The sequence below is a fragment of the Mastigoproctus giganteus genome, chromosome 8, assembly GCF_048544385.1.
Source record: "Mastigoproctus giganteus isolate SK-2022 chromosome 8, ASM4854438v1, whole genome shotgun sequence".
NCBI classification, from domain to species: Eukaryota; Metazoa; Arthropoda; class Arachnida; order Uropygi; family Thelyphonidae; genus Mastigoproctus; species Mastigoproctus giganteus.
Window position 1 is genome coordinate 11,407,097 of NC_143582.1, and position 24,500 is coordinate 11,431,596.

At 34.2% G+C, this 24,500-nt stretch overlaps 1 protein-coding gene across 6 annotated transcripts in view; it reads right to left on the reverse strand.

Moving 5' to 3' along the window:
• LOC150081248 (phosphatidylinositol-binding clathrin assembly protein LAP-like) overlaps positions 1 to 24,500 on the reverse strand; it is a 325,729-nt gene that overhangs the window by 195,656 nt on the left and 105,573 nt on the right. For all 6 annotated transcript variants that reach the window (XM_090379536.1, XM_090379532.1, XM_090379535.1 and 3 more), the window contains exons 2-5: positions 23,589 to 23,731; positions 15,165 to 15,240; positions 12,189 to 12,291; positions 9,308 to 9,347 (exon numbers count right to left, since the gene is read on the reverse strand). In XM_090379536.1, the coding sequence (XP_090235662.1) occupies positions 9,308 to 9,347; positions 12,189 to 12,291; positions 15,165 to 15,240; positions 23,589 to 23,731 (362 nt within the window). The remainder of the gene's footprint in view (positions 1 to 9,307; positions 9,348 to 12,188; positions 12,292 to 15,164; positions 15,241 to 23,588; positions 23,732 to 24,500) is intronic.

Here is a 24,500-nt window from a genome sequence, read left to right on the forward strand (position 1 = left end):
TGCATTCAAAAATCAACTAATTCCAGACTGAATCTTTACCTTTGGTGCAGACGAATGGCACCACCATCTTAAACTGTTTCAAAATAACACCAGCTGAAGGTGCCATATGAGTGCACAGTGTTGCCAACTGACTTCAATCAGTAATCTAATATCAGTTTTTATTGAATATACATTATGTTGCTTTACTATAAGAGACATATGCTTATGTCTCCAAGAATACTGTACAAAAAAAAAAAAAAACCACCACAAAACTAAAATGGAATGCTACAATTAGGATTATACCCTGTATCCTGATACCCACATACCAAGATACCCTTAACATTAAAATAAAATCACAAAAATGAGAAAGAAAGAAAGCAACATTTACCCCCAGCAGTACAAACCCAAAGGTGCACATACTCACACCAAAGGAAGAGCACCATTTCCACAAAAAATGAAAATAAAGGGATGGAACTCACAAATACCACCTCCTCGGGGAATACGCAACACTTCTGAATTCCATAAGAACGATATTTCAGATTGTGACTATTATCCAACTAAATGTCTGGATTGTATAGGGACACCCTATACAAGCCACATATAATGAACTAAATATTTTCATGGCCACCCTTCCTCTGATTAAAATAAAAGAATGTTTTCTTAACATTTTTAAAATTTAGTTTTCTTCTAGTTAACAAACTAAAAATGCAAATTTAAATGGTGACCCATGTTAAAAAGGTCTAAACCAAACAAATACATTGTTTACCAAATACATACATTAAAGGCAATGTTTGTAATGAATGCCTTCATAGTTAAAAAAAAAAAAAAAAAAACAATTCTAGTATAACTTTACCTCATCAACCTTAACATTAAAATAAAAAAATAAAATCACAAAAAAGAGAAAGAAAGAAAGCAAGCAAGCAAGCAACATTTATCCCCAGCAGTACAAACCCAAAGGTGCACATATACTCACACCAAAGGAAGTGCATATACTCACACTAAATTAACATTCAATCACAATAAAAAAGATTAACATAAATAAGTGTATAGCAATATTGACCAAAATATAATCCTTCTGGAGTTTATAAATACTGGTATTCTCTGAGGAGGTGGTGCTTGTGGATTACCTGTATTTTTATTTATTGTGGCCGTGAAAGTAATCTCCTTAAGCAAGGAGTCATGATTTACACCATTTGTATTGCTTTGGTTCTTTTATTTATGTTCTGTTTATTTTGTACAGAGCATCTCAGTAATTGAGTAACAGAATCAAACTGCCAAGTATAACCCTAATTGTAATTTGCAAAATTAGTTTATTGCAAGATTAGTTTTGAGGTACATTATTTTTTTTTTTCTACAATAGTCATTTTAGTTGGTTTTCATTTGAATGACCTTTTTATACAAGACAGGATCAAAGTTCAAGAACTGAATCACTTAAACAAAAATAGCATTACTGATAATTACATGAAATTTTAGAATAATGACTTTGGCTATCACACATTCCTTTTGCATCAGTTATATAATTGTAAAAAGCTTCTTCAAAGTCCTTTTCGGAAGGTTCTTACATTATTTTCCATATCTGCCATAACTTCTGGATCACAGGAAATTACCACACCTTTACTGAGTGCTTTTAAGAAAAAAAAAGCAAAAAACCACATTACAATATCAGGTGAAAAGGATGTTGTAAAAGAGAAAAATGCTGCATGATAAACAACAGAACTGTTATGGAGTAATTTTTTTAATACTTCCTTGCCTACAGAGTAGGTCTTATTCTGCTTACATTGCTCAAGTACTTAATGATTTAAATACATAATCTTAATAAGCAGTATGACCTAGTATAAGTTTTTTTTTTTTCCCAGTTTAGTATTAGTAACGGCCGCATGGTGCAAGAAAGCCTATGGCTTATGCTGCACCAGCCAAAAAAAAAAAATCCGAACAAAACAATAATAAAAATAAATAAATAAACTAAATAATAATTAATAAATAAAAAAATAAAAAGGAAATTAACCCTATCATCCTATGCACTTCCCTTACCCGAAAGTACTATCCAGGTGACCTTTGAATTTCCCCAAACTGTCGGCCTCTACCACCCATGAAGGCAACTTATTCCAGTAATTTATAACTCTCTGGCTAAAATAAAACTTCCTGCAGTCCAATCTAAACATTTCTCCCCATAACTTGAATTTATGTCCCCTAGTTCTAGCATCATTTATAATCTTGAAAATTTTGTCCTCATTCATTTTACTGATGCCTCTCAAAGCCTTAAACACCTCAATCAAATTTCCTCTAAGTTGTCTAGTTTCCAAACTCTGCAACCCACATATTCGAAGTCTTTCTTCATAAGGACGCCCTTTTGCCGATCTCACCAGGCAAGTTACCCTTCTTTGCACCCTTTCAAGAAGCTCGATGTCTTTCTTTAGGTGCAGTCTCCATACTTGAACACAGTATTCCAAGTGTGGTCTAACATAAGCCTTATATAATGGGATTATCACGTCCCTATCTCTACTTGCAAAAGTTCGATAGATCATCGATAGGACACCACGGGCCTTCCTTGCAACCTGTTTACAATGCTCAGAGAATTTCATGTCTGACCGTATCGTAGCACCCAAGTCCCTTTCCTCCAGTACTGGGTTTAGTTGAACTCCACCAAGTGAATAAGTTTTTTTGGGATTACTGTTTCCCAGGTGTAATACCATACACTTTGTTGGATTAAAGCACAGCTGCCATTTTTCTGATCATTCCTGAAGTCTATCTAGGTCTCTCTGAAGAAGCTCAGCTTGACAGTGATCATTAACTACTCTACCAATTTTAACATCTGCAAATTTAGACATCACGCCCTCTATCCCTTCATCAATGTCGTTTATGAAAATTAAAAACAGTGGTCCTAATACTGATCCTTGGGGAACCCCACTTCTTACATCAGCCCAATCTGAGGAATAGCCATTTATCACAACCCTCTGCCTCCTGCCCTGAAGCCATCCTTCTATCCATCTAAGGATTTTCCCAGTGATTACAACCTGTTCCAGCTTATAAAGCAACCGCTCATGTGGGACTGAGTCAAAAGCTTTGCTGAAATCTAAATAAACAATGTCGAAATTTCCCTAAATCCAGCTCGTGAGTGACCCTTTCGAAGTAGCGAACCAGATTTGTTAAACATGATTTTCCCTTTACAAAACCATGCTGAGTATCCTTGAGAATTTCAATTCGATCCAAATGATCCTGAATTCCACCCTTGATCATTGCCTCCATGATTTTCCCTACTACTGAAGTCAGATTGACAGGTCGATAATTTCCAACTTCACTTTTAGAGCCACCCTTATGTATGGGAGATACATTTGCACTTTTCCAATCCAAGGGAATCTCCCCAGAGATTAGTGATGCTCGCATAATTAGAATCAATGGTTCAATGCACTCGCTCGCCACCTCTCTTAAGATTATAGGGTATATTCCATCAACTCCAGGAGCCTTACTGGTCTGTAGGCTCGAAAGTTTTCATTAAATAATCTTGCGAAATTTCAATATCATTAATTACATATTTTTTTAACTTCGCTCCCACAATTTCCCATTGCCACAAAAGGCTTTTCATTTGTAAATATCGATGCAAAATAACTGTTGAGTTCATCTGCAACGGCAGCTGGTGTATTTATTACTATCCCCTTTCCCTTACGTAAAAGGTCCTATCTGGTTTGTCCTACTCTTCTTGTCATTTATATATGTGAAGAATTCTTTATCCCCCTCTTTGCTCTGTTTGCTATTCATTTCTCATAAACTGCCTTTGCCTGTCGAACCTTTTCTGTGGCTCTATTACACATCACCTTGTAGCTGTTATAGGCTTCAGTACTTTTTATTGCCCTGTAACCTTTCCATGCCACCTTTTTCTGCTCAAGTAATGCAGCAACTTCACTATTCATCCAACTTGGAACCCTTCTCGTGGAGTATTTTTTTAATAGTATATATGCATTCAAGGCATCTGTGATTAATGTTTTAAAAGCGTACCACAGTTCAATTGTATTCATTCTCTGCACGATATCTACCCAGTTAATAGAGACCATGCAGTACCTTAAGGCATCGTAATTTCCTTTTCTGAAATTAAAACCCATTCCTTCGCCTTTTACTTCTGCTACCTCTCTCGTCCTCATCCACTGTAGAACTCCGTGATCACTTCCTGCTACCGGTTCCTCTACTGTCAGCCTTGTTATGTTATCTGATTCATGTGTGATGATGAGGTCTAGGATATTCTTTTCTCTAGTATTTTCCCTGACATGTTGATACAAATAACAGGTCATCTAGTTGATTTAAAAAATTTTTTTCCCCACGTCGAGTTTCCTTCCCATTTACTCCAATCAATTAGAGGCAAATTGAAATCTCCCATAATAAGGCATTGACGCTTACTTGCCCATTTCATTTGCATGTAGAGGCTTTTGTCATAATCTTCACAATCACCTGGTCTGTAGATTACTCCTACCCGCATCATCCCGGTTTATACTCCGGGATGACCAAACAGTCAGAGGAGTTCACAAGATAGACATACAGAATACAAGAAACAGCACCATATTCAGCAGTCATGGGCTTGAACCCCAGTCACTGAAGGCACGTGTACTTATGCACCCGTGCACCTGACCACTCTGCTATGGCAGCCTACTGAATTATGACAAAAAAAACAATTTTAGCATAATTTAGCCTTATCAATCTGAACTTTTCTTCCAAGAAATAGGCATCTTCCATTTCAAGGGACAGACATTTTGCTTGTGATACATCAAGAAACATGGTGTTACATCCAGTGGTGAGCTGTGAATATTATAACAATGGGCTCTCACTTTTGCTGACTTTTTGATGTGAAACATCCTTTTGGGGAGGGGTGGGATACCTACTGAGTAAATCTGATCTGTTATGAAAGTGACTTCATCCGCGGTGTCTGCCAGAGGCACTTCCCATACTCAACTGCTAGTCTGTGCAGAGCACTCACTAGTTACTAGTGAGTAACAGTATAATTAGAGCATGTGATGCATTTTTCGTGACAGTACAATATCTCGAGTTCTAACTTTTTAGAATAGTATGATGTCACAAATACTTCCTGCAGCAAGTGCGATTGCAAGTATTTGTCTTAAGACTGCAACAATACAAAGATTTGTGAACAATTTCTTTTTTTGTCTCTCATTTTTGTTACGTGCCATTGTTAGGTGCAACAAACAGCTGCGTATATCATCTAAAAGATCAGGTACCTCAATTGATGCAGTTTTCAGAGACATTTAGATATGTTGCCATGGCACGTATACATCTCTTACTTTAGTTACCATAAATCCACTGTATATTGTCTTCCAGAAATTATGGAAATTTGTGAATGATCAACAAAATATTTATAATACAAAGGCTCTTTTTTTCGTAATCAATATATACAAATCAAAGTATCTAAAAGCACGTGCATCTGTTGTGCATGCTCGACAAATGTGAGACTATTTTTATTACAACTAGGGAAATATGGATACAATTGTTCATGAAAAAATTTTAATATTGTGAATAAAAAAATTTCCCATATCACAAAACATTCTAGAACAAAAACAAATATTACATAAAAAAAAAAAGCATACAAAAAAAAAACTACATGAAAAATTATTACACAAATATCCAAGAAAAATTTCTTCTTGAAATTGCCATAGAATTTACTTCTTTATTAAAATCTGTTTTCGATCTTCTGCTAATGATTATGGAGGAAAGATTTAACATAACAATCTGGATCAATAGTTTTCCCGTGTAGAAATTAGATTTAAGGTCATATCTGCAACATGTTTAATTGTCAAAGATGTTATTTTTATTGTTATAATATTATTCATTACGATGAAAGCTTACGCAGTTTCGGAACTGCTAACTGCAACAGTCTCAAGGATATTCCTGCTTTTTTAATTGAAAAGGGAATTTCACTCTATTTTAAAGATAACTGTCTTCGACAAAATCTCTAAAAATCATTAATTTTTATTTCTATTTATTTTATTAGAAAACTTAAAATTCTTATTCATTTTTCATGCCATCATGAAAAATGAATGATGGCATGAAAAATGATGGAATATGGTTCCATCGTGGAATATGGTTCTTCCATATTCCACGATTTCTGTTAACATATGTTTAAAATTTTTCAATTCTTCATTCTTGATATCATTATTTTCTTTAATTTAATAATTACTGATCCTTTAAGGATCAAATAATGCAGTTTAATAACTTGTCAAGAGGTAATTTTTTAAATGCATTCTTACTTTCGATTCCTTCAAATCCTTTCGACTTCAACATGCTGAACTTTAGCTTCATAATTTCCTTCATAATTTTTCAAATTAGCAATAACATTTAGTTCAAATAATTAATTTATATGCTTTTACTATAGTAATGCTGCGACTTCGTAAAGCTTCTGGAAGCTAAGAGAGCTCCTGCAAGTGTCGGACATTAGTGCTAACTTGTTAAGAAATTCCAAATTTAAGTCAGTTTAATAATCCCAAATACAGTATTTAAGTTCCGATTCAAAATGGTTGCACAAAGCAGGATAACTGCTCCAAACCGCAATTGTCATCTGCAAGCTACAAGCTGCCCATCTGGGCCCAAACAAAAGATTGACCTTTATAATTTCCACTTCAAGTTCTTTAGCAATCATCCTCAATCAATCGTGCGGGTTTTTTGAATATTGGTAATATAATGCATACAGTTTTGGTTTTATTATTTTCTTTTAATAATATTAAAAGAAAATTATTTTATTATGTTTTGGAACATTTTCTTCACAGTGAAGGCCTCGATGCAGTTTCAAAATCTGCCAACATTTCATCTTTGGAAAGTTTGTTACCTTAGTTGCTCTCATGCCCCCCCTTCATCATCATTACTGTTCTTTGAATACTGTCCAAGTTGACAGAATCACTGATATTCAGCTACTGTGACCATGTAAACTTAGACAGGAGAAATTTACTGAAAAGGCACGAATCACTCACTTCTCTGAAAAACAGATGACTGCTTTCAGGAGAAAGGGAACAACAGCACAGGTTCACCAGAGGCTGTGTCGAGAATACGCCTTAATCTTCTGACTGGCTAGGGAAAGCATATTGACTAGCACGACTTATCAGTAGTAGGATAGGTGGCTGTATTGGTTTTACAGGCACCACTAAAATTACAGAACAGTAATCCCTTTAACCTGTAAATTCGCTCTTTCTAATTGCCTAAAGGCCAGAACAACACGTACGAAGTTAAGTCTCTCGTAATCCGTTCATTATATGGAAATTTTCTTCATTCTACAGAAACTATTAAATGTAATTACCAAGGGGAATTTTAAATTCGCTATAAAGTTCTTTAAACAGAGGTCCAACTGTAATTAAATCAAAATGAAACAATTTTAAAACACATCAATGGTCCATTGTGTCATTAAAACGCTGGGGATGGGGTCTGCTTGACCCCACTGTAGTTCCAGCTCTGTATACTCAATAATTGAATTCAGGACTTCATTTGTAAAATAAATCATTTCAACAATGGGCTCTCACGAGCCCACTATAGCTCGCCATCAGTTACATCTCTTTATGAAACACCATGCTTCATCTCCTATTGCTGTTTTTAGGAAATCTAGAATCACAATCAAGTTTCTAACAGTTCTTTTTGCAAATTCAACTCTTGTTTCAATCTGAGCTGCTGTTAAAATTTTGGCCCAGAGAAACTGCGCTGATCTTTGTTTAAAATATCATATATAATATCGCAGCTTGGCAACTACTGTATGATATTACTTCAATTCTTATTTAGACTCAACCCATGCTCCTAACATAACAAAAGTCTATTTGTTGATGTGTAAGGCTTTCATACCCTATAGCATCCTGTCCACCTTTGTAGAATTTGTAACTTTCAAAATATCCTATCTCTTGAAGCTTTCTCAAACACTAATCATTTCTACAGCCTGACTTCAATCAAAAGAATTTTTATAGAATATTCTTGATCAAAAAGAAACATTCTGGAAGAGAATGATAGGAAATTACCAACAGCAATAGACAAGAGTAAACATCCATATATACTCAACCAAAATGCCAATTTCTGTAAGAAATTCTACACATGTGAAAATTGTCTTGTGTTAAAAATGTTATTTGGACAGATTGTCAAATAATTGATAGTCTCAAAAATTGGAATATCACAGGATAATCAAGGCATCATCCAATTTGATATTTTAAACATGAAAAGATTATGCACCTTTTTTGTTCCCAAATTTTTAATGGATTATCATATGGAAATATTAGGATCACAATATGGGATTTCTACAAATAGTCACAGGAGATGAAACATTTAAACATGGTGTTATCTTTATAACCCAGACAGAAAACATCAATCCTCTGAATGGAAGTCACCCAGTAGAAAAAAAAATATCCAAAGATAAGTTAAGCTAATATTTTCTGATAAAGGTATAACTGATTATTAATTTAATGAATAATACTTAGAAATAATAGGAAATAATCCCTGAGAGATGCAATCGAAAGAAAACTTAAAATAACTGACTTTTTTAATTAAACATTATTTCGTGACAATATTGTTGCACAATAAGCAGGGGCAATTTTTTTAACACCTTTCCAAACACCTACAACAACATCCTCCTTATTCATCTGATATTTTTCCACGACTGTTTTATTTGTTAAAACAAAGAAACTGATCAAAGGATGCCAATTTGCCAGTGAAGCAAAAGTTGTGTCAGCTACAACAAATGCAATCAGGAAACTTACTGGGAAAGTGTTTAATTATCAAATATGCATCAGATTTAAAAAAAAAAAAATATATATATATATATATATAGCCAAGGTCTATTTTGAAAAATCTAATATGTTCACCAACACTAAAATAATTCTGTAAAAATTGCAGAGAATATGAAAATAAAATGTATGAAATGCTTAAACACAAGTATTTCATACATTTTATGAAAGGCAAAATTTAGTTTTATTTCAAGAAGCTATTTTAATAACTAAATATCTTTATCACACTTCTAAATCTTTCCATTAAGATGTACCTATAAAACTTCTTACTTACTGTTGAAAAAAAAAAATAAATAATTTAATTATTGCAGTTTTATTATCTGAAGGAAAATGAAAGTGACATGAAATCAAACTTTTACTTTTGAGAAAGCCCAGAAACTAAGAACTGGATATACAGTAAGGTTACAGTTGTTCCAAGTTTCTAAATATACAATAAAAAGTAAAGATATATTAAAAAAAAAAAAAAGTGAGTTAAGGTAGAACATTAAAAATGTCAAAACTTACATGCAATGAAAATTAACATTTTAATTCTTCTGACAGTTAAATAAAAGCCACTAAATAAAAAAAAAAGCTACACTTACTTTGTCGGTATTCATTGTTCTTAGTATTCCATCTTCTTTCCTATCAAAAGAGAAAACTTCTCTAACTACAGATATGAAAGCAGAGTTCTATTGTAGAAAGTAGATATTAATTTACATATTAGAATTAAATTTATAATTTGAAAGTAACAATCTTCTTACTATTTCCTCTAACAGAGGAAATAGCAAGAAAATTAAATGAATACATAAGTGGTTCTAACCTCGGAGTCATAAGAAAGTCCTTAAAAAGCGATGAAGCAGAATCTCACAAACTCAATGTAGAACAAAAATGTACTCATTTAGTGTATAGAAAATTTCCTTTTATAATTTTGGAGATTGATCTTTCATTCAAATTCTCATTATAGTTATTAGGTTTATTTTGGAATTCTCCAAGATTTCCTTACATACCACTTGTAAAAATAACCCAATCCTAAACAATGGTCTGTAGCAGTTATCAGGAAAAAATTCAGCAATAAAATGGATTAAAATTTCTGTCCATTATTATAATAATCTTTACTATGGTCAAAGCAATAAAATGACAAAGTTTGTGGTTGCACATGAATGTTACATAGTATAAGCACACTTTTATATATTTCCTTGTAAAAATGCAACTTGGACAGAATTTTTGCAAGTAAAGAAAGTTTAACTGCAAAAGTAAAAAAAAAATTTAAGCACAGTTGTTTTCACAAAGATGTCCATAATTATAATTAACATTGGCCACTAACCCACAAAATTGAAAACAGAAGACAAGTCATGTAATGCTTACTGATGTTTTCCCCACGCTTCAGATAACATGTGCCAAGTTGCATCATTTGTTAAAATTAAAGGATGTACATTTGCAAACGTTTAAGAAAAATTAAATTTATTACTGCTGCAACTTAAATCACTTCCCTATAGCAAAATGGTTCCAATTTTACATATGAATTCAAAATTGTGTGAAGAAACTACATAATCTGCCACTACCGAAAATTCATGTTCAGTGGAGACTCTCCCACATGCAGAAAAAATATTCGTGAAAGGTTTAAACTTACACTATGTAGTGTTGGGATGTCAAACTGAAGACTTCAGCTACACCGATGGCTTGCTGGAGTCTGTCAACACAGGGAAGCACCAAGAAATTATCCAATTATTTACATGTACTAACCTTTGCATAAAAATACATGATCTGACCAGTAAGAGTTATAATTCATGAAATTGGTGAATTTTTTTTATTGCTACATAAGCAGCATCTCTTCCCTTTATGTTTTGGAACATTTCTTCACAGTGAAGACCTCGATGCAGTTTTGAAATCTGACAATTCATCTTCGGAAAGTTTATTCAATATCTTAGTTTCTTCCCCCCTGTCATCATCAACCATGCATCTATTCTGTAAAAGATGCAATTTCAAAGAAGTCAACAAACTGCTTGAATTTAGCTTTTGTCTTTAATAGTCTCACTTACCCATCTAAAAAAGTTGCTTTGTTAAAAATATTTTTATACTCCCCTGGAATCAGAGTTCCAGGGTACTGAATATTTGTCCTTTGATCCTTAAATGCCATTTCAAATACAGAAAAACAGGTTAACTTATGTTCTGAAGACCTGCTGGGGTAAGTATCACAAATCTGATTTCAATTCTAGAAAAAAAAAAAAAGTCTTCAAAATTTCTAACTGAATGCTAAATCTTGTCAATAAAAATCAAATTGCTGTACTCTTAAAGATCATGGTACTTTATGAGATTCATAAAGTACAACTCTTCATTAAGAGCTACAATGCAATCTCATTCTTCTGTCAAGCTTCTGGGTGAAAACCTCAATCTTCCAAAGCAACTAAATAAGAACAGTGATTTGTAAAATGAGGAGTTTACCTCAATATAGTACATAGAACACTTCCATATGATACTCTCCAGAAATTAAGGGCGGGGGGGAACTTACATTACAGTAACAAATAATTTTAAAAATCAATTTAACACAACTCAATTTAGCACAATTAAAAATCAATTTAATGTAATTAACAAAAAAATTGAAGGAAAATAGTTTTTGCAAATTTTTGTTAATTGCATTAAATCGATTTTTAATTGTGCTAAATTGAGTTTTGTTTATTGTGTTAAATTGATTTTTAAATTTTTTTTAATTATTTGTTACTCTAATGCAAGTTTTTCGATTTTTGTTTTAATTTCTGGAGGGTATCATACAGTAGTGTTCTACGTACTATATTGAGGTAAACTCCACTTATTATTTTACAAATATTGATATCAACGTAGAATGTATTGAGCATTACAGCTCTGGTTCATACTATATAAGAACAGTGAATACTTCTACAGATGAATATTTATAATTTTTTCAGTATTTTTTAGCCCAAATCACATGCTATTAACTCTACTCTTACATAGAATACAGTTATTCTGACATAAGGATGTAGGAAACAACTGCCACAATTTAAGGCATTAGTAAATTTAAATTAATTTAGAAGTTAATAAATCAATTTGTATGCACTCCTTATAATGTTAATATTTTAACCTACCCCAGTTTAGCACCTGCATTCATGTAAATTTGCCTTTTAAGCCACAACTAATAATTATATCAACTACTTTACATATTCTGACAAAGCCAACTTATACAAATTTATCCCTTAATTTTATAGCAATCCATTAATTTACACTTAAATTTGAAAAGAAGTTCAAAAAACCATTCAAAGTCAGAGGCAATCATAAAAACAGAATTAGCATTTTGATGTTCTTTTGCTATACAATACTGTAAAACTCAAACAAAACAGCTGAAATGAGAAAATTATCTCCAAGCAAAGTTTCTGTATAGAGAAAAACAAATGCTGTATTCATCAAATGTTTATAAATCATATTGATACCAACTTTGTGAATACTTAAAAAAAGTATCAAAAATCTACTTACCCCCTTTTAACTTTACAGAAATCAAAAGCCACTGTTCTATACGATACTGCTTTCTCATTCAAGTATTTGGCATGACGCCTAATGAATGTTGACATATCGTAACCTAAAAAGGAATGTTTCAGCATGAGATTAGACAAAAACAGTAATCGTTTATGAAATATAAAAACAAAAGGAGGGGAAATATATGCAGGAATTGCACAATGTACATTACACTACAATAAAATCTGTGGCACCAAATAGCTGGCTACCTTTAATTCAGTACGTTTGCAGTTGCAATGAATATGTAAACTCTTCTGCCCTTGGCCATATCAGGGATAAAAGCTAATTCACTTTACTTTTTTTTTTATTATTAAATTAGAATACTTGAAAGGCACTTATGAAAGCATACAAAGACTGTCCCCTGTGTTTCTAATGCCTACTCAGCAACTCATGGTGGAATATGTGATTTCAAAAGATTAGAATCGCGCTCAATCCTAACCTAAATCAAAAACTTAACTCTTGAAAATAAGCGATTATTTCACTCTTTCTACTATGTGGTGAACAGTAATGACTTGTGGCATTCTATTAACACACCTGCCTCTTGAAGACCTCTAGATTCTTTTTTCCCAAATAGCTATCACTGAGTCTGCATGCCCTTTATAATCCTTTTAACAGGATCCTGCTTTCCATTTCTCATGTAACCTCTGGAATTAACCATTACTTCAAATGTGAGGTGTTCCAATACATGTATAACTTTTCTTACTGCAATAACAAATTAGTAATGGCCACATGGTGCAAGAAAGCCTATGGCTTATATTGCACCAGCCAAAAAAAAAAAAAACACAAATAAAACACGATTAAAAAAATAAATAATAAAAGAAAAGGAAATTAAACCTATCATCCTATGCACTTCCCTGACCCAAAAGGTACTATCCAGATGACCTTTGAATTTCCCCAAACTGTCAGCCTCTACAACCCATGTAGACAACTTATTCCAGTAATTTATAACTCTGGCTAAAATAAAACTTCCTGCAATCCAATCATCTTTCCCCCCCCCCAGCCATAATTATGAAAGTTTCCTTGGACTCAGGGGAGGTACCCACAGACTGGAGATGTGCAAATGTCACCCCAATTCACAAAGGAGGATCAAAGGCTGACACCAGTAATTATAGACCTGTGAGTTTAACTTCTGTTCCAGGAAAATTAATGGAGGCACAAGTTAAAGAAGCACTGCAGGATCATTTAGACAGACTTCAGCTATAGCTCGGACACAGCATGGTTTTGTTAAGGGGAAGTCATGCCTGACCAATTTGATTGGATACTATGATGCAGTCACAAAGGAACTGGATGCAGGGAATAACTTTGATATTATATACTTGGATCTTAGAAAGGCTTTTGATACTGTTGCACATGGAAGACTGCTGCACAAATTGGAGCAGTGTGGCATTGGAGGCAAATTGCTGCTGTGGATAAAGGGGTGGCTGAGGGGGAGAAGAGAGTGGTAATCAATGGATTAGTGGAGTCCCTCAGGGCTCAGTGTTGGGTCCATTATTGTTTTCTGTATTCATAAATGATATTGATGAGGTATATCAAGCTTGATGTCGAAGTTTGCAGACGATACAAAAAAGGTAGGCAGGGTTGTCAAGGACACTACTGACACTATGCTGCTGCAACAGGATCTGGAAAGGTTGAGCAGATGGGCTGAGAGGTGGCAAATGAAGTTTAACATTGACAAATGTAAAGTACTACACATGGGAAACAGCAACCCCAGAGCAACATATCAACTCTGTGGTACTACACTGACAGTGGTAGAGAATGAAAGGGACCTGGGGGTGGTTGTGCAGGCAGATATGAAGTTCTCTGAGCAGTGCAGACAGGCTGCAAGAGTAGCTCATGGTGTATTGTCAATGATATATAGGAATTTTTCTAGCAGGGATAAGGAGGTGATTATTCCCTTGTATAAGGCAATGGTCAGGCCACACCTAGAGTACTGTATACAGGTCTGGAGGCCTCATTTCAAGAAGGATGTAGAGCTGCTGGAATGGGTACAGAGAAGGGCAACAAGATTAGTGAATGGAACAAAGGGGTGCTCTTACGAAGAAAGGCTTAAGTTTTGCAAATTACAGTGTCTGGAAACTAGGCACCAGCGAGGTGATCTGATAGAGGTGTATAAGGTCTTGAATGGTTTGAGCATGCTCAATGCTGATGGGATTCTTCCTCTCGCTCAGAATAATCACCTGAGAGGGCATAAATTCAAATTGAGGAAAGACAGATGTAGGATAGACATGTGGAAATTTGCCTTTAGCCAGTGGGTGGTTGGTGGAACAGACTTCCATCCCTTGTCGTGGAAGTTGATAGCCTAAATAAGTTTAAGGCTCAGCTAGACAGGTATTTCAAACGAACAGAGGGGTGAAGTGAAAGTGGTTTTTTTTTTTTTTTCTTTTGGCTGATGCTGCATAAGCTTGCTTTCTTGCATCAAAATGCCTCTACTAATGCTACCTCTCTCATCATCACCAACCGTAGAATTAAGTAAAACAGATGCCTATTTCCATTCCCTTAATGAAAATAGTACTGGTGTTCAATGCAGATGAAGTTTTTAATATTAAGAGAATGAATGTATTTCCTTAATATTTAAATTTTATATTTGTAGAAATTGATTTTAAATGTCTATTTTATGACTAAAGTTAATAAATATCTGCTTGCAATATTGTAAAAAAACAGTAAATTTATTTTGTCAGTGCAACCTTTACTCATAATACTAAAAATATCATACTAAATATTACTGAGCTCAATTCAGTAATTGAGTACAATAATTCTTTTCTTTTTTATTTGTGCTTCAGCCACCACCAAAATCCCCCCCCCATTTCTTTAATAATTAATCTCAAATTACTGTGCTTACACTTCCAGATATATACAAGCTTATATAAACATATGTACAAAAGAAAACAAAATTAAGACAATAAGAATTCTAACCCACAAAATGTTAAGAGCACATACCTTGTACCCCACATTTATCGAGAAAGGTACCAAGCTGAAATGTACAATTACTGGATGCAAGATACTGTGTAAACCTCTGTAAAAAAAAGTTAATAGAAATTATTTGCATCTCTCAAAATAACAGCTGATATTAACCAAATTCTCACTGATAATAGTAATTATTTTATGGATTCCTTAACTTGTACCCATCCACACATCACTTGGAAATTGCATTACTTACAGAATGCTTTACTTCGTTTTAATTATATCTCACCAAAAACAATTAATCACCAGTACAGGCAAAATATTAATACAATTTATACATGCAAAAATCATTTAAAAAAAAACAAGCAAATATCTAATATATAAAAAGAATTCAGTTTTTAAAAATACATCTGCAGCAGAATGACCTGCACTTATGGCATGATGCAAACTTAGCTGTGCTTCCAGTTTTGTTTACAAAGACATTTTATCCTGTCAGACCATTTTCCCAAATTGTTCCAGTATTAAACATCTATGCACAATAGATTTTTGATGACTTAAGAATGATTTATTTCAATCTTTAACCATTTGTTGGGCATGGTGGGGGGAGGGGGGGAGTAATGAGAACAGACTCATTTGCCAGTCAATTTTTGGGGAAAGAAAGAAGAAATAATTTAAAATGGAAAACCTTAACTGATTCTTAAGTAAGACACTATATTATATAATGATATAAAAAAAAAAAAACACCCAGTAAATTCCTGTTATAGCATTTGATTCAACCAGCACCAAAGATCACTAAGTGAAAAAAAGTGTTATAAATGGGACTTCACATCCAATTTCACAGGATTGATTACAGAACCAAAAGAAAAGTCCTGCATTTCCCATTCAACTGTACAGTCAAAAATCAGGGCCACCAGCAGCTTAAAAGGAAAAAAAACTCCACGTTAAAATTAACTCTTACGCGAGTCTAATATTTGTTTTAATTTTTTTTGTATATCAAATACACCACCTAGATGTTTAAAAAGTGATGAATAAGAAACAAATGCAATTACATTAGAAGTGAATACAGAAGTCAATATTTTGCGAATGGATTATCAAAGCAGTAATACTTTTTCTGAGAGAATCTCAGTTATCGGTTGATTCAACTACTTCTCATCTCAGATGCCCAAATTATTCGCTGTATGATTCCTTTTGCCTTAAAGGTGGCAGTACTTGTGCATATGCCCATTCTGATATTCCCTGTCAGAGACTTGGAAATTTGGAATCTCCTCTTTGATCTTCTCTGGCTTAAAATCTCTCTACCTCGTTGTGTAAAATTCATCTGTTGTCTTTACCGTTCTCCCAACTCCACTAATCACTTGAAGCTCTTTGACTCTTTGCAACTTGACTTTCTCCAGTCCAACTTTCCTAACAGTGAGGCAATTTTCCTTAGTGATTTTAATGTTCACAACTCCAGCTGGCTTCCGTTTTCTAGTCACACCAACCCAGCTGGTCGACACGCTGAGGCTTTTACAATTACTAATGACCTTGCACAGATTGTTCACTTACCTACAAGAATACCAGACAATCCTAATCATACAGCCAACATGCTTGTTTTTCTCACAAACAACCCTTCTAAGTACACGGTCAAAGGGAGTGGTCCTTTAGGCACCTCAGATCACAACTTGATTGTCTCTTCTCCAATGCAGCCTTTATCTCATGACTATTCACAACATAGTGTTATTTGGCATTACAAGAATGTAAAATGGGATGACCTGCAAGATTTTTCTTTTCCTTAGTCGGATTACTGTTTCAAAACTTCTGATGTCAACATTTGCTCTGATCATGTGAGTGAAATTATTCTTGCAGGAATGGAATCCTTTATCCCACACTCCACTTTAAAATCTCGTGCTTTATCTAAACCTTGGTTTTCCAATAAATGTGCTAAGGCTGTTCAAGAGAATGTTGCATATCGTAATTGGCTTGTTTCTAATTCTTCAGTTTCATTTTCTGCATACACCAAAGCTCACAACAATTGTAAAGCAGTTATAAATCAGTCCAAACTAGAGTTTGAACAGGCTAAGAGTAGAAAACTTGCTTCTTGCCCTAATGGTAGCCGAGCATTCTGGTCCCTTGCCAAAGCTATTGGCTGCAACTTTTGCCCAACTCTGCTCCCACCTCTGTCCAAACCAGATGGTTCTGTTGTCACTTCAGCCAAGGATAAAGCTGACCTGCTAAGCATCCCATTTTTCTTCCAACTCATGTATTAATGATCTTGGTAAAACACCTCCCACCATGCTCCATTCAATGCTTCCTGTGGTCTTCCGTCAAAAGGACTTTGACTAATCTTGATGATAAGAAAGCTCTAGGTCCAATGGTATTTCTCCACTTGTTCACAAAACCTGTGCTATTGAATTTACTCCTATTCTTTGCTGCTTTTTTCACTTTATTCCAAAGGTGTTTTTCCTTCTGCTTGGAAATTTGCTCATATCCAGCCAGTTCCTAAAAAGGATGACAAATCCCTTCCATCCAATTATCGTCCCATTGCAATTACTTCTACTTTTTCTAAAGTAATGGAGAAATCAATTAACAGCCAACTCTTAAACTACCTAGACACCTTCCATCTGATCAACAATTGCCAGTATGGATTCAGTCAGTGTTGATCCACTGGTGATGTTCTGGCTTATGTTACCCCCCATTTATGGACTAATTCAATGGAATGGTTTGGTGAAACACAAGTAGTTGCTCTTGACATCTCAAAGGCTTTCGATCGTGTTTGGCATAAAGGTCTTCTAAACAAGCTTCCATTTTAAAGTTTGCCAACTGTTTTTAGTAATTGGTTATCCAGTTTTCTCTCTAATCGCTCACTGAGGGTGATGGTAGATGGCTCTGTCTTCCAACTTCTCCACTAATGCCGGTGTCCCCCAAGGTTTAGTTCCTCCCCCCCCCCCCCAACTCTTTTCCTCTTGTATATTAATGATCTTCCATTATTGACTGGAAATCCTATCCATAGTTTTGCCAATGATAGCACATTGCATTCTACTTTCCATTTTGTGAACCTTGCCCTGTTCAATCAGCAACTTATTGAAAATCTGCTACCAATTCCTTAAATGCCAATCTTCAGTAATTTTCCTGTGGGGCAAAGACAACTTAGTTGATTTCAACCCTTCTAAAACTCAGTCTTGTCTTATATTTCGCAAAAAGGATTCTTCTAATCCTATGCTTATCTTTAGTGGCACTCAGATTTCTAGGCAAAATGATAGATAGATAGATATCTCTTTTGGGGATTACCCTGACTTCTAATCTCTCTTGTCACATGCACATTACAAATATTGCTTCCTCTGCATCTAAAAAAAAAAAAAAAAAAAAAGTTCTCTTTCGCTGTTACTTGTCTTCCAAACAGCTGCTCACTCTATATAAATCGCAAATCTGCCCTGCCATGGAATATTGTGCCCACATCTGGGATGGTACACCCAAAACCTCTCTCAGGCTTCTTGATTCCATTTAGAAGAGGGCAGTTAGGTTAATTAATGATTCATCTCTAACAGGAGTCTCTCCACTCCCTGTCTCATAGACGTACTGTTTCTGCTGCATGCCTCATCTACAGATACTTCCATGGGCACTGTTCTTCCGAATTGGTTTCTATAATTCCCGCTCTTTCAAAACAGTCCGAATGTGCCGCCACCAGCCAACATCCATTTACTGTCCAACTTCAAACTCACAGAACCAACTTTTCATCTTCCTCGTTTATTCATTCAACTGTCATTTTCTGGAACAACCTTCCTTCGTATTTCCTGAAAATTACAGTCTACAGAAGTTCATGTCCAATGCCAACAAATATTTCTTTCGTCTTCTCAACCTCCAACCCAAGCACGGTATTGAGTACTATAGGTTCTAATACCTCTCTTGTTTGGGGTTTATATATATAAAAAAAAAAAACCATAATATTTAGAATTATAAGCACCATTACATACTTTATATATAATTAGTGGCTGATTAAATATGCTATTTATATTCATATTGCATGGGGAAAATCTGCCTTTTGCTTGCATCATTCACTTACCCTTTCTATGAACTTCTGCTGAATATCCAAAACTGCCCGTATTGAGTATGGTGGTTTTTTTTTTTTTTGCTTGTTTTTTCAGTGCAGGCTGAAAAATTGCTAAGGCAATTTAAATTTAGTTATGTGATAAATATTCCACTGGATATTATGTATGAAATAAAATACTACCCACTGGGAATCAAGTCATTACATGCAGACAGAGGGACAAAGAAATAATTGCCTAAATTTCTACTGCTGCAATTTTAATGAAATTTAGGCTGGCTTAAATCTTTCTACAATAACAGAATATAACATTTGGTAAAAATTTATTTATTAGACTTGGAGTTATTACATGTGAACAAATGGGCAGGATGAATATAGGTGCTTTGTGCATATATATATATGCTAGCCAAAAAAAAAACAGGAAAATTATAACAGTCACCCTGCATTAGTATAACATTCCATTTACTTTTTTTTCCCTTAATAAATATCTTGTATACATTAAGTTTCCATTTCACTTTATGGAAACTAAAATGGTGATACTCAGCTGTACCAGTGTTTCTCAAACCTTTCATCCTGCAACCCTTCTTGAGGGTCCTCTCCAACCTTGCAATCCTCATCCTCCTACCAGCAATGTCAAAATAATTCAATTTTCAGCAAAACTTGGTAAAAATCACCACAATCCTAAGGAAGGAAGGAAAGAACAGTAATCCCACCCTGCTTAAAAATCTATAACTATCTTTGAAAGATAGGATGAAGGGGGGGGGTAGGGGGAGAGAATGAACTTTTTAATACTGAATTTCACTATATTTACAAGTACAAATATTTTTTTAAATATTTATAGGTGTCTATGGCTAAAATGCTGAATTACAAACTGCAGTTATCAACACTCTCAGTAAATAACTTATTACTGATCAACAACAAGTCTTAGAGCAGTGATGTGCAACCTGTAGGGCACATGCTGCCTGCCTAAACATTTTTGTAGCTCATCTCAACCTATAAGAAAATTTCAATAAATTGTCATAAAACATTCAGTTCAAATATCAAGTAATAAAATGAATAGTTGCCAAAAACAAAAATGTTAATAATACATAAGACATCAGTGTCATTTCCACACTATTTAGTATTTCTCTATTTAGCACAGTACCAATGTAAGCAGAGAAATAGAATTCTCTTGCATTGACAAGTAATATAAATAGTTGCTTTTAAAACATCATAGTGTTCGTGTCACAGTTATTGCCTGCTATGTAACAAATATTGCAGATGTCAAGTATAGCTTCATATATGAATTCTAACTACTGTTTATGATTTAAAAATACTTTGTTTTCCTGTAGCAATGTTAAGTTATTACTGTATTATTTTATACTTTAACATAATACAATTTTTTTTTAAAGTTTCGACTAAAATTCGTTTTTAATTATATAAGAATGATAACCAGTTCCCTCATCCTGTGGATATAAAATAAATTTTTTAAATGGTCCTTTAAAAAGAAAAAAAAAAGTTGTGCATCACTACCCTAAAACTTGCTTCAAATGTCCTTTTTTAAGTACAGTAGCACTTCACTAATTCAGACTGCAGGAAAAAGGAATAGTCCAAATTAGTGGAAATTTGCAATTATAGAATATAATTATGTAAATATTTAAGTTTTAGTTCATAAAAAGAAAGCAAGTTTATTCATAATACCACCACCATAACATTTAATTGCATAAAAAGTAAAAATCGCAAACTGTTTATATTCCTATTACAAATTTTTCTGGTTAATCACATAACACTTATTCGCATATAACATTTTTTGCATACCCAAGCTGAGTCGAATTTTGCATTTCCTAACATATTTTATAACTCTTAATTAAAAACAGTTGTTTTTCCTAAAATATATTTTTCTTTACTTTTCACTTACATAGCGATTATAGTCAACACAACATTCATGCTACATTTTCCAGTCTATGCACATGTTTACTTTTACAAACATACTGGCTGATTGTTTTCCTACAAGCTGATAAAGCTTTTAATTCTACATTAACCAATAGTTTTTCAGTTTGCTGGTTCTTGAAGACATTTCCTGTACATACACAAATACATGCAATATTTATGTTCCCACATTAAGTGAATGTTATAAAGAAGGTCATTCCTTCTGTTGTAAAGCAGCTGCATGTAGCCTACAGTCAATTGCACTTCCTTGAATCAAGAACACAATGAATAAGTTAAAACATTTTAAACATTTTATTTTTACCCAATGATTTCAAAGAAACAGGACTTGATTCTTAGAGAACCAGTCACTGTTATCAAGGACTTGACCAGTAAGCTGTCACAAAATGAAACAGCAAGTATGGAATATCATAATCACAAATATTGTGAATCAAAACAAAATCAGGAGGCAATAATGGATTAGTTTATAGGAAGTTGCCAATCTAAGCAAGAAACGACACAGAATCATCCAAGCCTCTTAGCACTCCAATTTTCAGGTCACTCTGCCTCAAGAGCAGAAGCTTTAGCTAACCAACTGGATAAGCAAGGAACATTTAACTGACAATGGATTCATCAATGGTGTCAACACTGAACGATTCAATTAAAAAGTGGGGAAAAGCAAAGTCACAATAAGGCAGCAAGGGAGCATTAGCTACACATTTGGCTTGACAGTGAGCACTACAAAGCACAAGACATCTATAATTGTGATGAAGTGGGGGGGTCTATTATTGTGCCCTCCCAGATGGTGGTCTCTTATTCACAAATGAAAAACCATCTGGAGCAAGGCGAGCAGAAAAAGAATAACAGCCCTTGCTGTGTGCAACTGGACAGGAATGGAAAGAGAAAGCTACGCATTATCAGTAAATCAAACCAACCCGACATACCTGCATGGAATGCAGTTAATACTAGTGAAATATGTATCCAAATGCAGCACCTGGATGACCTCTTCTATATTTAAAGAGTGGCTCCTATAATTCAACAGACACGACTAGGCAGAAGCATAAGGTATGTCTCCTACTAGATAATCGCATATCCTACAAGAATGATGTTAAGACCAAAGCCATACAAACTGTTTCTCTTCCCCCAAATATGACCAGCTCCATGAGGGATTAGACCAAGGGATTATTAAAAATTTAAAACACTATTACCACAGTAGTATGATGGGAAAGATTTTTTGCCAGATTAACAAGAGATTTGATAGTATGCCAAAACTTGCAAGGTCCATTACACTGCTTGATGAAATTCACTTCCTGTCCAATGTATGGATTCTAGTTGAACTTGAAACAATCCAGAATTGTTTCATGTTCAGCCTCACCACTAAGGTGAGTGACGTTCCTGAGGGATTTTCAAAAGACGACGCGACTGAAAATATGGGTGAAGAAGTGTACAGAGGATACATGGAGATAGGCAGCAAAGCACCAACATAAGGGGAACTCATGGATTAGGAATTATGTGCTAGTCTTGGAAACAAAGAAAACAAAGCTGTTGCTAATCCATCAAATACAGCTGTGATGGAAATGCTAGAGACTCTTAGGAATTGAATCTACCCCAGAAAATGGTGTAAGAGCAGAAATATGCAAAACAACTAAGCAAAAAAAACTTTTTAAAAGTACATAAGAGACCATCAGCTATTTTTGTGCCAACAATGCTTTGATTTCAATACTGTACAAGTTCATTATGGTGAAACTGGACGTTAATTTAAAAACTTATTGCATGCCATTAGTCACTTTGTAGACAATGTAGCATTGTTCACATCACTAGCTGTTTCGATGGGTTTACTTACCATTACTCTAAAGTAATTGCATTTTTTTTATTGAAAAAAATGCAATGTATATGAAAGATTTCATTTATGCTATAAGTTTATTAATATACCATTACAAACAAATTACAATGCACGTGTATATGAAAGATATTCATACTACCACCAAATGCATCTTTGGTGTAATAACTCTGCCAGTGATCCTGCATGATCTGTCCCAATAATTGCACATTTTACTTTGGGTGGGGGGAGGGAGTCACTATGCAATTAAGCATTATGGTCTTTGTTAATTTAGATGTTATCGGGACACAAACATTACAAGGAAAAAAGTTAAAAGGAAGAAGTTCCAAACTATATCATTAAATTCTTATTTAATAAGAAAATTAATTTCCCATTTTGCATAAATAAAATGCAGATGTAAAAAGGAACACTGTCCAGATTAGTGATTGAACACTTTCAGGTTTTATTTGTACACAACTAAAAATTATTATGGAACTTTTTGAAAAAAATTGAAGTTTCTATCTCTAAATACCACAGTAGCCCAGCAGTGAAGGACTGAGGACCACTGTCATGAATTATCTAGTAATTTTCCATAATATCTACTGATAAATGTAATGGAAATGTTACACCAACTTAATGCTCAGGCTAAATAACAAAGTTCTTTGAATGTAGCTTAATAATCTTTAAAAAAAAAAAAAAGTTGTAGGCACATTACCTCATTTCCATAACACATTAAGTGGTGCACTGTGATTAGTGCTTTGTAAACCACCACCCAACTAGTTTGCTGTGTACGTTCAATGAGTAGGTTTGCCAGTTGAGGTATAGACACATTTGGTTCATTGGTACAATGAAGTAAATCTGCAAAATGAAAAAAAACAAGCATTTAAGTTAACTGAAAGTTGATATTAGTACAAATATATCAACATACAAAAAGCAGATTTATGAGTACATAACATTTTGGTATAAAAATAAAACTTTAGAAATTGGTAGTAACACATCTATTCTTAAAAGTGACACCATCACCTCTCTCCAACAAGCAGATACATCTTGCAAATGCAGTGTTACACAGCCAATATGATGATAGTCTCATATCCATAATTTGAAAATACTAAAAAAAAAAAGCATATCAATTTGATTTGCATTCCAAATTCACATATGAAATATGACAGTAGTTTCTGGGATTTGGGGAAGATGATTTTTAGGCTATAAAGGATGTTCTGGAAGTGATACAGAACATTTTGCTTTTTTTTCCCCCACACAATTGCATGCCACTTATAAAAAACTTAATACAAAAACAGAAAAAAAAAAAACACTTGTGAAAGGTGAATTGAAATACCTTTATCCAAATACATCATCAGACTGGAAGAGCATGCAGTATGATGCTTCATTCCATAGGACAGATTTCCAACTGATCCATAATCCAGGTCTGGTATGCCAGTCTATTATATACATTGTTATCAAAGAAATATGGTTTGTCACTCTTCCATGAAAATTCATGGCATATAACACTGTCTATACAGTGTCTGGAGGTCTTATTTTAAGAAGGATGTAGAGCTGTTGGAATGAGTACAGAGAAGGGCAACAAGATTAGTGAATGGAACAAAGGGTTGCTCTTACAAAGAAAAGC